The following is a 13,291-nucleotide window of genomic DNA, read 5'->3' as shown; positions in this document are numbered from 1 at the left end:
GAAAATATTTTCAAATTTTGTAGGAACTGTCCTGATATAGTTGACATTTATTGATAGAGGTGGACCATGAAATGGCCTGTGTACTCTTTTCTGTGGGGTGGACATTTAATAATTACTCCTACCAAAATGCACTGCCTTGCCACTCCTGGTCCCCGCAATCATATCCACATGTGTAGTGTAAGTTTTGCTCTTTCTTTTGACAATGCTCTGGTCCGTTTATTCTGATCAACAACCACCATCTAATGAGGAGCAAAGAATGACTTCAGAGTTTATGTTCTCCATTAATGTGTGTGACATTGGGTAAATTTCTCAGCCTTTCTGGTTGTCAATGTCCTCATTTGTGAAATGGGGCAATAACATGCACCTTGCAAGGAGGTGTTAAGGATTGGAAGCCTTGTGAATAAAGCATCTGTACTTCCTATATGCCTGGCACACAGGAAGTAGTCTGTGGATGGTGTGGTGGTGGTGATGATTAGTAACAGTTGTGTGTTATAATATGTATTATATGTCTGCTATATATGTAATATAGCAAACCTATACGCCAGGTGAATTAAATGCTTTGTGCTTCAGTAAGGAAATTTTATATGAAGAGTTAGAATGATGACCAGCACACATAAACATGTCTTCCAACTGCCTCCCTTCTCCTATTGCTGTCCACTCATATTCAAAAGCATTCAGAGCTGTCTCCTTGCCATGAGCATCTAACTCTCTTACGGACCTGCCAACAGGTCTCCTCCCACCCAGCTGTATTACCTCAGGACTTAAGGATCTAATAAATAAGCAATTATTTGCTTTGTCCTGTTCCACCTACGGTCAGCATGGCCTTCTTTTCCATGCCCATCTGAGGCTTCCTAACTACTCCAGGAAGCTTTGCTGTATGCTCTGGTCCACAGAGTTTGTCATAGTTCCCCTTCTTTCCTGACACCCCCAGAATACTTGGTTCCTGGCCATTCATTTGCTCGAACTCATAAACCCTTCTTTGTGGTGGTGGTCAGTCAACCTCAGCAAGCCCTTGAGCTTAGGGACCCTGCCTTCTGTTGCCTGTAATCCATGCAGGGCCCTATCACATATAACTCTCTAATTAGTCAATGAGTTCATTAATTTGACTCAATTCCAGAAGCTAAAATTTATCAGGCAGCTCAAACCTATAAAGCTACAGTAGATTTCTGGGCAACTTTCAAATAAGGAGGATGTTCATTTGTCCAGGAGAGGTTCAATTTTATTTAGAATTAAGAATATGGATTTACTAAATATCTCTGGATGTCCTTTCTAGGTGGGTAGCCCTGTCCTGTGTTTTTGCCATTTGGGCAACACTAGGCTGTCTGTGAATTAGGTGGGATTGATGTTTACCATGATTGTTCAGCATCGACCATACCTGTGTTGACTCCATCGTCTCCTAAGGGGCTTATACTCAACCTTAATGATAATATTAGCCCAGGTGACATGTAATTCAGAAAGCAAGCCTTTTTACAACCAAAAGTGATATGAGAGATTCAAAATTCAAATAAAATATAGCTGTTGATTATTTCATATTTGTGTCCATATCATTCTCGTCTCTTTTCTCTAACACAGCTGGATGCTTGACTGTCCTCTAAGTTCCTTCTACTGCTGTCACCTGGGACCCAGCTGTGTGTTTTTGCTGGAGGGGAAGCTCATTAACAAAGTTAGTAGCTCAGTGCAGGTTATTTGTAGGACATTCATTCTGAGGCTTGAGTCTGAGTGAGTCCAGAAAGCAATGGAATATTCCATGTATCCCCCCCACATGACTTCTGCTGCCCCCTAGGCTCTGTTTCTCCTATAAGGGGTCAGAGCTGTCTGGCAGAGGCCAGCTGAAATCAGAGGAATCCTGACTTTGGCTGTTTCAGTAAAGTGACCCAGTATTTGAGGAATGATGAGGACATAATTAAATATGAGCAAAAGGCTTGGAGTAATTCCTGTTCTCCATAAGGGGTGTTCACTAGTGTGACTGTTATTTTTGTGACTACTTTGCTTTATCAACATTTTGACTAGCACTTGGAATGCTACCTCTGGGCAACTTAAATGAAAACTTGTTTTCCAGGATGAAGTAAATTGGCAGAAATTTCCACTGTTCATCAAATCTGGTATAAATGGTTTGCCTGAGCTGGATATTTCTGGGTTCTGGGTCCTTGGTGCACTTCTGAAGAAATGACTGCTGTTTCTCCAAGTAAAATATGGATGAGGAGACAGCAAATCCACATTTCAAGCTTTTATTTTCTCTCACTGATACGTGAAAAGATAGCCTAAATTGTCAGAGAAGGATCAGTGTGCAGTTATGCCAGATTCCCAATGCTTCTCAGATTTTGTGCTATTAGCGTATTTTTTCCAACAGGCTCTATGATAACAATCCCTTCCTTTCCCTGCACTCCTGGCCCCTCCGATATTTAATTATGGTTCTGCTGAAAGAAAAGGTATCTGTGCATACTGCAGCTCTTCGTCTGGTGTCAGGGATTTCCCTTTGATTTGGAAAGAATAATCTTTCAAATTCCGCTATAAACTATACAGGGGGGAGAAAGATAGATTAAGCTCCAGGAATGTGTACTGGTGTTGACATTTTGTTCAAATAATGAGCTGGGGGTGAATTTTCTTTAGTTTCACTCAGGTGAATGATCAATTGCTCTAAGTCTGAATTATCAGCAGTGCTGTTCACCATTGATGTATATGACGTGGTTTAACCTTGTCTCCATCCTTCCATATATTAACACATAGCCAATATTCAACAGGTACCTCCAAGACACCAGGAGCAACTCCACAGCCCCCTCATTGCTCTCTCCCCGGTTCTGTCCGGAATGTTTATGGTGAACAGCCAGCTATCTCCTCCTTGGCAGGCGTCCCTGCTTCCCTGTAACCTGGAATTGCCCACATTTGCCTTTGCAAACAGAGGCTCACTCAAGTGTCACTAAAGGAGAAGGGTGGAGCCACAAAGGCTTTAAAAAGGAAAGGCGAGTCATTCTATTTTTCAAAAAGAGAAACCGTGTTTGGGGAGGAATCGTATCTCTGTATTTCTCCTTTCCGCCTCATCGAGGGTCACAGTTGGAACTTTCCACCAATTCTTTCCTTTTTTTCCTCTCTCTAGCCTTGGCCCCACTGCTCTGCCTGTCACAGTGAAGTCAGCAGCAGGCCTCCAGGGCATGGCTGTTAACCTCTACGAAATTTGTCAGAAGGATGTCAGGTATTTCTTATCGGCTTCCCAAAAACTTAGATAAGGAAATATTTCCCTGGAGTGTCCCCTTCAGGCTGCATTTGGACGCTGTCTTGAGTTGAAAGAGGAGCTGGAGGACAACAGCAGAGAAGCAGAGAGAAAGATGCCCCAGGGCTGCAGGCCAACCCAGGTGGACAGGCTGGGCGGCAGTCATAACCACCTTGCGCGGACAACGCTTACTTTCTAGGGAGAGCTCCTGGCCCATCAACATTATGCTGCTTTTCCTTATCATTCTGTTGCCAGTAGTTTTTAAGTTTAGTTTTGTTAGCCCCTTAGCACTGCAGCGCTGGAACTGTCCTGAAGGCTTTCCCTCAGGAGATGGGAATTCTGATCGTGTGGGTAAGTAATCCCATAAAAAGGGGTTCTCCTCTTCCCCAAAACTGCCCTCAGATACCTGTTCATTCCGTCTTGTGTACTTGGGCATTTTTTTCTGATTTGTCTTTGGGCGTGTGTATTTGCTTCGTTTTTGTTTTCTAATGCATGCATATTTCCTTACCGGCTGTTAGAGCTAAACTGCTACCAACTATAAAAATTCACAGCTCTCAAACGGTTCTGTGTGTGAGTGAATAGGTCTCATTTTAAACTAGCTGAACACTTCACATAAGCCTCCGCCTTTATTCTGACATGAGAGACAAAATACTTAGCTGATTAGCTTTATGTGGGAAACTGGGGAAACAGATGGCACTTTTTTTTTTTTTTTTTTTTTGGTGAAACTATCCCTATTTAAACCATAAAGGAAAAAAATCATCCTTCAGATAATTTTGTATAAGAACTCAGAGGTTGCTAAAAATCAGTGAAAAATAGGAAGGGAGTTGGGAACAAATGTGATTCTATCATTGTGAAAATTAAGCCAAGTTTCAAGTTAAATGTCCTCCCCATTCTCCCCCTCCCGCTGCTTCTGAAGCTCTGAGGCAGCTCCAGTTTTTCAGTAACAGGTGCATTGTAACTTTGAGAACTGCCAAGAAATGATAATATACCACAATCCCTGCCATGTTAAATGGGTTTTTAATTGAGAGGAAGTAGGAATTCTACTGAATGCAAAATAGCAATCCTGAGTTTTTGCCTGAAAAGCACCTTTCTCTGTCTGACTATTGACTCATTTTATTTAATTCATTTTATTTAATCCTTATTTGGGTGGGTCTCCAACCTGCTGCTCAAACAAGACAGCCATTTCCATCCAACACAGGGCATGAACTGCCCTGATATTTCTTTCTTATCGTTTTGCCCTTTTGAGAAGGGATCTGGCTTCCAAAAAAGAGGCAGATTGAGTGAAACACAGTAATATTTCCAGAAGAGAAATCTCCGGAAGAGAGCACAAACTAGTGGGAATAAAGGGAACAGTTCTGAGCCAAACTGCTGATGCTGGGCTCCTGTCAGGCTCTCCCATAAAGGAAATTACCGATAAGGAAATCAGGTGCTCTTGCTCAGAATCTCGGGACTCTGTCACCAGGCAGCACTCAGAGGAACAAGTGGGCAGAACCCTAGGGTACTGGAAGGAAGGACTGAATTCTAATTACCTCTGTGTCCCCAGCACCTAGAGCATCTCTGCTTTCATAGTATATACTCAGTAAATTCTCGCTGAATGAAAAAGAAGTCTTTCCCTGATTGGCTGATCACAAAGTCCTAAAGAAGAGCAACAAAAAGGAAATAACAAAAGACAAAAATGACCCCATGAACCTGTGACTCAGCTGTTGGGAGGCAGAAGCTTCTGAACACAGTTCTGTCGAGTGCACTGGAGCCTCTCTGGGGTGGGAGCATCTTCCCCAGAGTAGTTGGCAAGTGACCAGAATCAGGCACTGCCCTCTGCCTGGCATGAGGGGAGATGGTGGGAGCCAGTGGAGAAGCAGAGCCTGAGAGAGCAAAAATAATATGGAAGTGAACTTTTACATGTGGCTTTAGAGTCCCAGGGAGCCAGGAGATTCCTGCTAGTGAGCGAGCCTGTGCCTCGTACTTCTTGCCACACTGCCTGTGGCCCAAAAGTGCCTTTACTGAGGCTGGCTGAAGAAATAAATAAATGATGGAAGAAAGAAAGAAACCTGAAGCCTAGGGTAGAGACAACGAGATAGAGTCACAGAGTGGAAGGAACAGAGGTTTTAGAAGCAACACACCTCATTTCAAATCCACACGACCACTTAAATTATAGTGGAATATTGCTGAAAAATAATAATGGCCCCCTCTCAGGATTGTTGTGGGGAATCACAAAGGGGTTAACATGGGCAATGCACCTACCACAGAGGCTAGTGGATTGTGCTTAATAAATGTCCTCTTGGCTCCATGTCTTGGCTAAATCTCTTTGATCAAATGGTATCACAAGATGCCTTATTTGAGCACTGCAGTGACGTGGCACAGACCTCATGGAGGGTGGAATGTCTGGATGCCACTCTGTGACTCTCTGCCTCTTGCTGCCTTGTTCCTTGCAAGTCGCAGGTTTAAACCCTCTACTTTTCACTCCATGTCTCATGTTAGCTGATAACTGCCTGGGTCACACCCTATGCTCCCTGCATTTCAGAGGATAGCATTCCTCATCTCTAAATAGATACGGTGCCATCATCTATTTTTCCCCCTAATAAAATTCTACTTGCTTTATTCCTTGCCCTTGGCATTGAGACCTGATCCAGCAGGAAGAGTGCTTTGTGGTCCGATTCAGGTAACTTTATGCAGGGTTGTCTTGCATGTGACTGCTGAGCCAGATAAACCAAGTGATAGCAACTCAGAATTGGGTTTTCTGCTCATTTTCCCCCTCTCCCACACCTCCTCCTCCTGCTGCCTCTTCTTTTTTTTAATCAACTGAGTATTCAGTTAGCTTCTGTTTGAGCTACAGGGAATGCGGAGAGCAAGGAGGAAAACTGCCAGCAAGTGGCTTCTGAACTTTCAAGTCTATTTGCCCTGGAGGAGAAATAGCAGTTGAAAAAGAACTGTTCCTGTTTGATGTCTCTACCTGCATTATTTATATGAACTTTCCTGGTAAATAGAGTGAGGAAGAAGTACAGGCCAAGCCTCAGAGAGCTGGCTGCAGGATGGCTCCTGGGGCACTAGTTAGCCAACTGGGGAGATCACTTTTAGCAGTCAACAGTGAAATCACTGATTTCAGCACCAGCCAAGGCTTGGTCAGCTTCCCAGTCATGTGCAAACCAGCGTAATTCCATGGTCAAAATCCTGTTTGTTTTTTCAGCCAGAGTTATGCAAAAGCTTTTTTTTTTTTAATCTATCTGTAAAAAATTACAGGAATGATCTTTCATGCATACCACGTGAATAAAACCATCCCCTAAGTACTCAGTGGTTGTTGGTCTTTGAGGGGTAGTAGAACTAGTGGTAAAGAACTTAAATTTTATTTTTTTTTTGGCATTTTAATTTTTTAATTCAAGTATAGCTGATTTATAATGTTGTGTTAGCTTCTGGTGTACAGCATAGTGATCCAGTTTATATATATGTATAAATCTGAGCATCATTTTCTGTTACTCTCCCTTGGTGATTCTAACAAGCATAATAGGCAGCCTGGGTTTAGCACCACTCAGCTAATACATGTAAAGTGCATAAGACAGAACTTGGTCTATAATAAGCACTCGCTAATCTCAGCTGCTACTAATCTTTTTATTGTGGTTAAATCATTTTATTGGTAGTAACAGAGGTGGTATTTTCTAAATATGGCTTGGTTTCTTCAATAATAATTGAATTTCTTTTACACATCATAACTTGTATTTTTGTGCTTAGAAGAAATGTTTATTAAACATACAAAATCATATCAAGCCGATTTGAGTGAGTGCCCTTGTGGAACTGCAGCTCCAATATTTGTCTTTCTGTGACATCAACTGATAAAAAATTCCACTGAGTGCAAAGTGAGTCTCCTTGTTAGATTTCTTACCAGTAATATTTTTAAGAACAGCAAAAATAAGCCACTTGAAAATGATTATTTAAATATCTTGTGTATTTTTCCTTATGTTTGGAAACAATTTCTTTAAGGTTTTTAAAGCTGTTGAGGTCATATAAGGGAATGATAAATCAGTTCTTTAAATAAATTTACAGTTTGGAGCTAGTTGGAGATTTGTCCATTTTATTTGACATTCAATTTAGAAGTTGGAAGGTGGGACTTATTCACTTATTTCAGAGTAGAGCAAGTAATTGATTATTTCCCATCAAAAGTAAATGGACTAATAATTTGGCTCAAATAAATTCAAAATCTTACTTTATCATCTATAAATTTGCCTTCATGAAAATCCATTTGAAATAATTCCTTGTGCAGTATGAGTAGTTGGTTTTTTTTTTTAATATCAGTAGTCTCCCAATTCCCTTCCATCTGTAAAAAAGCTAAAATGTGGGCATATGCTCCCAGTACGCATTTATCAGTTACCTACATACTATATATAAACTAATATTGAGAACATTTACAACAGGTAACACTTCTAACATTTTCTTTTCACACAGTAATGAACCATCTTACAGTCTCTAAGTGATATACATCCTACTTGGGAGAAACTGTTTCAGAGAAGTAGTAAGATGATGGAATAAATGCTATATCCTTCTTCCTTATTAGCTCAGCTCTTTTCACTAAAGTATGAAGAGAAATGCAAAAGGATTGCTATTTTTTTTCCCCAGTAAAGCATAGTTATTTATAGTGAATGACTTTTCTCATAATGTGTAATGGTGGAAATAAAAATTGACCTCCCCAGTTGGCTAACTTAGCACCCTAGGATCCCTCCTGAAGCTGGGTTGCGCTGAAATACTTCCATAATGGTCAGAAAAACAGACCACATCCCTAAAAATGGGTTGGGGGCTGGGCAAAAATTCTAAAGCTGTATGGCCTGCTGTGGTCACAGTAGCTTAGGGTTTTTAAATCTAAATGGGCTGTGCCTCCACCTCATGTTCCGGGGGAACCCAGTGTTTCCCTCCTACATCCTGGAGGATGGCTGGACATGAGGACAGAGACTGGAAGGAAAGGCTGTGTCCACTCCGGTCCTTCCACTCCTCTGTGCCTCGCGTCCCTCTCGCGTTGTCCCTTCCCCACACCCCGTCACCTCACGTCCCCGCACTCGGCCACCTCACATCCACGCCACCTTGTTTTACTTCTCAAAAGAGCCAGTGCTTGGGCTGTAACGGTACCAATTTTAACTGAAGGCTTGCGGGGGGAAAAAACCCTAGTCACATTCACATCCTGATCCCACACATCAAGCAACTAGAACAAAACATTTTTCATTCTTGTGCTTAAAGGTTAATTAACTGTTCTCGGTGGAAAAGACCCGCCGTCTCTCCCTCGAGCGCCAGCCTCCCGCCTCCTCTCGGTTACGTTGATCGACACCTGATTCTGTTTCCTTGGTCTCCTTCAGACACATCCTTACATAGAACAGTGTAGATTGCTTCCTCCTCCAGTTCTGTTTTCTTGATCATATCCTAGGCTTCTCATTGTAAATTAAAAAAAAAAAAAAAAACTTTAAAAAAATTACTAAATAGTACACTGAAGTGTCTTAGTAAACAAAACAGTTCTCAGAAAAGAAATTCTGCCAACAGGTTAAACCAATCTTTCTGCTTTGTTTTCCCCTCCACAGTGCGAGAATGTTAAGTTTGAGATCGAAAAGAAGACCTTGGGGGTAGGTCCCAGGTGGTGACTACCTGAAGAGACTTTTCTTGAACCATCAGGCTACGAAGGGGCTGCGAAATTCCAGGGCTGGGGGTGCCCTTTCGGCCTGGTGGTCACAGGTCAGAAGTGAGGCAGGGTTTGATTGGCTGCTTTTTTTAAAAATTTTTTTTAGGGGAAGAGGTGACTAGGTTTATTTGTCTACTTATTTCTTAAGTGGAGGTACTGGGGATTGAAACTACCGCTGAGCTATCTCTTCCCCCGGCAGGGCACCGGTTTGAGAAGAGACCTTAGCAGGTCTGGTCTTTGCCAGTGATTGTAAGGTATTCTGTGGGTTGTTTTTCTCTTCTGTTACTAATAGTCTGTAAAGAAGGTCTTGTTAAAAGTTAAGAGATTGATCTCACCTGTGCTGAGGAAAATGTGAAAAAGGCCAGTCCTGCTTTTTCTGGTGAAGTGGTACAGTGAGTGGCAGGTTGGAGGGACGTCTTCCACAAGCACCGTGACTTCATCGTGGTATGGCCAGGGTGGGAGGAGGAAAGATGACAGCCACCAATGCGTGAAGATGAGGGAGGCAGAATGTTCCCGAGTTGGTGGTCTAAAGTTAGGAGGGTCAAATAATTTGGATTATGAAGCAATTACTATGTCTCCTCTCTTATTTTTGTTATTGACTGTAGATTTTCTTGTACTAATTTATTTAGATTAATTTATATGTTGTCTCTTAATCCAGACAGGGTTAAAAAATCAAACATTGACTGAAGATGAAAGGATAACAAAAATTCTTTACCTGGAAAATGTCGTCTAAAATCTGTTCAACATTCCTAACCTTCTAGTCACTTTGATTATGGTGGGGAAGAATAGGGACAGAAACTAGTAACTTACTAATATGTGTACAATGCCTGATCTGAGATATTTCAGCAGTTATTTTAAGAAGGTAGTTTTGTAAACTTGTTCCGGACAAAAAATTGAAAGGCTCAGTAATTAGCCTCAATAGCTAGAGAGCTTTTTCAGAATGTGCAGGTCAGTTTTAAACAACTGTACTTTCTTTCAACGAATTCTTAAATATTTTTCAAGAAACTCTCGAATTCCATAAAGCAGTTTAATGTTTAATTAAGCTTTAGTAGTAACTCGAAACTTGAGCAATCTTAGAGCTAGGGAACATAATGTTAGTTGCATTAAGTTATATATTTCTAATGTTAGAATTGGAATTAACTTTAAAGAACTCCTGGTTCTTTACCAGGAATAAAAACAATAGCAGCAGCAACAAAAACTTTGACCATTGGAGCCCAATTGTCCCCACTGTCTATTTACTTCTTGCCTACAGGTCAGTACTTTCATCCAGAATGCTAATACTACTCACCATGAAGGGAGTGGTAATATTAGGTGAACCAGGAATTCAGACTTGTTTGGTAGAGATTCTTCCTTAACAATAATGTTAATAAATAATGGCTTTGCATACCATCATTCCAGTTACATCCCCAGCTGTCCCATTTACTGAGACCCACAACAAGCAGATGACTGAGATCTGGGCTTGGAAGGATGAGTGATGTTTTTGTCAAGTGCCAAAGAAGAAAAAATTACATTAAACAGAAGGGACCTTTGTACTTCTTGAGAGAGTTTGATATATCTGAAAACATTTTATTTTATTTTAATTTTATTTTTACACAGCCAGTGTTACTAACCTCTGAGGACAGTTGTGGAATAATGCGTGTAAATATGTCTTTCTTGTGGAGTTCTTTTCCTTAACATTGTCGTTCAAAACTTTCCTTTGATGCTAGAATTTAGTTATGTATAGAAACTTCAGTCATTTTAGCCAAATACTAGGTGGGAACTTCTGCTCTCATAACCTCTTGACCTTCTTTCTAAGCCTGGAGTTTGAATTGGTGTGTGCATCTGTTTTCACTTACGACCTTGATTTTCGGATTCTCCCAAGCCTCGTCAACCATGCTAATGTCTCTCAGTCTGGGTTTCCCATGTATTTCCCAGGATACTTAGTACACTGGAGTTTGTGTGAGTATGACAGTGATTCATGGTGTGCACTGATTTATTTGCAACCCCCCTCCTAGTGATAGGATAGAAGAGGCCTTTCAGAGAAAAGCACTATCTTCTTCCTCCATTCAGCACCACCTCTCAGGGTGCTATGGACCAGCTTTGTGGGTAGTAAGTGGATTTCATTCAGGAGGTGGTTCTTTTTGTGGGTGGTTGGTTGCTAGGATACAGACAGTCCTAACAACTTCATGGCAGCTGTCTTGTTCTTTAGCCTATGGTGTGTTGGTTGAGAAATAGTATTTTATTTTGTTCATGTCAATACTTTTCTGGTTAAAATTTCAGAAGCTTGAAGCATCTTTCTTCTTCCATAGACTATCCTTGTATAAACAGGTCAAAAGGTGAGAGATACATCCAGCTCAGCACTCATAGTACATGGCCGCTGACATGAATCCTCTGCATTTTTTAAAAATCCAAGTTTAGTTTTATAGCTGGCACTCTTTTTTTTTGGTGGGGGAGGGGAGAGGTAATTAGATTTAGTATTTTTTTAGAGGAGGTACTGGGAATTGAACCCAGGACTTTGTGCATGCTAAGCATGCACTCCATCACTTGAACTATACCCTCCCCATTTTGAATTCTCTGCATTTTGAGTCCTTCCCTTATGAGGTTTAAAAACATACCCAGAGGCAGAAGCTACCAGGGATCTTCTGGTGTTTTTCTCCTTCCCTCTGAAGGACACGATTATTCTGTTTACCACTGGAGTTTCAACGCAAAGGAATTTCATCTTTCCCTGGTTTGCAGAGAAATTGTGAAGGTTATTATCATTAATGTTGATTTACCCAGTGTGTGGAAATGTGTATCTTTTAGATTGAAGCAACATTGTTGAGAATTTTAAAAGCTCTAAGGGGATCAAAAATCTTACTATTTTGAAAAACATATTTGAAAGAATTTCTGAATCTTCTCTGTTTTTGGCTATTCTAATGGATCATGGCAAACATTTCACATAAAAGGGAAAAAATAAGGTATGTGAAGAAAAATTTCCGTTGTGAATCTCAACGCCTTTAAAAAGTACCCAGCAATGCCTCTGAGAGGACAGTAGGAGCTTGTCTTTCAATATTAATGTATTCTCTTCTGGAACAGAAAACTGAACTGACACACCCTCTGCATGGATATCCCTCTTTGATGTAGGCTGTGTTAACGCATAAGAAATGACCGGGTTTTATTACTTTCCATAGACAGGATAACATGCCGTTTTTCAAACAAAGAATACATTTTAGACAGAGCGAATTGTGATTGGTGCTTTACACAAGTGGACTGATCTCATCACAGGAAAAACTGGCACGGTTTGGGACAGGTGTGGTTCCAGTGTCCCGCTTGCTTGTGGCCTTGCCTTGCACAAAGGCACTCTCTCACTCCTAGTCAGTGCTCCGTACCCAGCAGGTACTGTTAAGCCTCAGCTTTTGAAATTGATAAGGTCCAATTCTGTAGCTGAAATGGGTTGCTAGTACTTACCTCACAGGATTGTTACAAAGACTAAATTCTTATAAGGTGCTTAGGATCTTGCCTGGTACATAGTGAGTTCCCTGTCAATATTAGCTGTTACTCTACCAAATACCATAGCCTGAGGTGTATTAGAAACACCTTTGCTTAGTGCAATTTTTCTAATACCTATTTCTTCAAATTTTCAACAATTAGAGAAATCTGAAGTTGGTTTTTTGGCATGAGCCAAGTCCTAGCAATCATCTCACCCAGGGTATTCTCTGTGATTTGTTTCTATTTTGGGTGATAATGTATGGCACAGAATCCCCAATTAATTATCTTTTGTAAGTAATTATTCTTATGGCTTGTCACATATGCCTTTAACATTCCAAGGAAATTATATGAAGTATTTTTTTCCTCTGTATTTGTATAGCAATAGACAGAGCTAAGGCCCAGAAATTAGCATTGGTCAGAGTGGGATTAATAAGAACAACAGAATTGGACTCAGGAAAAACCTGAATTCCAGTACTTCATTTACTTTTGTGTCTGTTTGTCTAAAACACTCAGAATGAGGTATCTATAGGCAAATATTTATTTGTTTAATAACAAAATTGCAATTTGAGGAACATTCTTGTAAAGTAGTAAAAGGAGAAGATAATTGTGTTAGTTATAAATGAGACCAACACCAAATTTTGTACCATTAATACATTTTTACAGGTTTAATCAAGTGATTAATTTTGTAGACTTCTTTCAGAGAGTTGAGCTTTTGATGTCATTTGGGGGAGGTTGTTTGTTTTAGGTTACTGTTTTATTTCTGTAGCAGAGCTTATAATGACATAGTATTGATTTGGTATTTGAAGTTTAGAGAAGCAGGGAGAAAGAAACATTTCACAGAAAATCGGGGTTGAGATGAATAAGATCTGGGGGGAGGGGATAGCTCAAGTGGTAGAGTACATGCCTCGCATGCACGAGGTCCTGGGTTCAATTCCAGGTACCTCCTCTAAAAATAAATAACAAACCTAATTACCTCCCAGCCCCCC

The 13,291-nt window shown here is 40.7% G+C and overlaps 1 protein-coding gene across 3 annotated transcripts in view; it reads left to right on the top strand.

The window, feature by feature from the left end:
* Positions 1–2,970: 2,970 nt before the first annotated feature.
* The window catches only part of EGF (epidermal growth factor), an 84,514-nt gene continuing 74,193 nt past the window's right edge, over positions 2,971–13,291 (top strand). For all 3 annotated transcript variants that reach the window (XR_010379334.1, XM_010981086.3, XM_010981085.3), the window contains exon 1: positions 2,971–3,559. Coding sequence is in view for 2 of the 3 variants with exons in the window: in XM_010981086.3 (XP_010979388.1) it covers positions 3,433–3,559 (127 nt within the window). In the remaining variant the exon portion in view is untranslated. The remainder of the gene's footprint in view (positions 3,560–13,291) is intronic.

Source organism: Camelus dromedarius, chromosome 1 (genome assembly GCF_036321535.1).
Source record: "Camelus dromedarius isolate mCamDro1 chromosome 1, mCamDro1.pat, whole genome shotgun sequence".
Lineage (NCBI taxonomy): Eukaryota > Metazoa > Chordata > Mammalia > Artiodactyla > Camelidae > Camelus > Camelus dromedarius.
The sequence above is the reverse complement of the archived record's forward strand: the minus strand, read 5'-3'. Positions and strand labels throughout refer to the sequence as shown.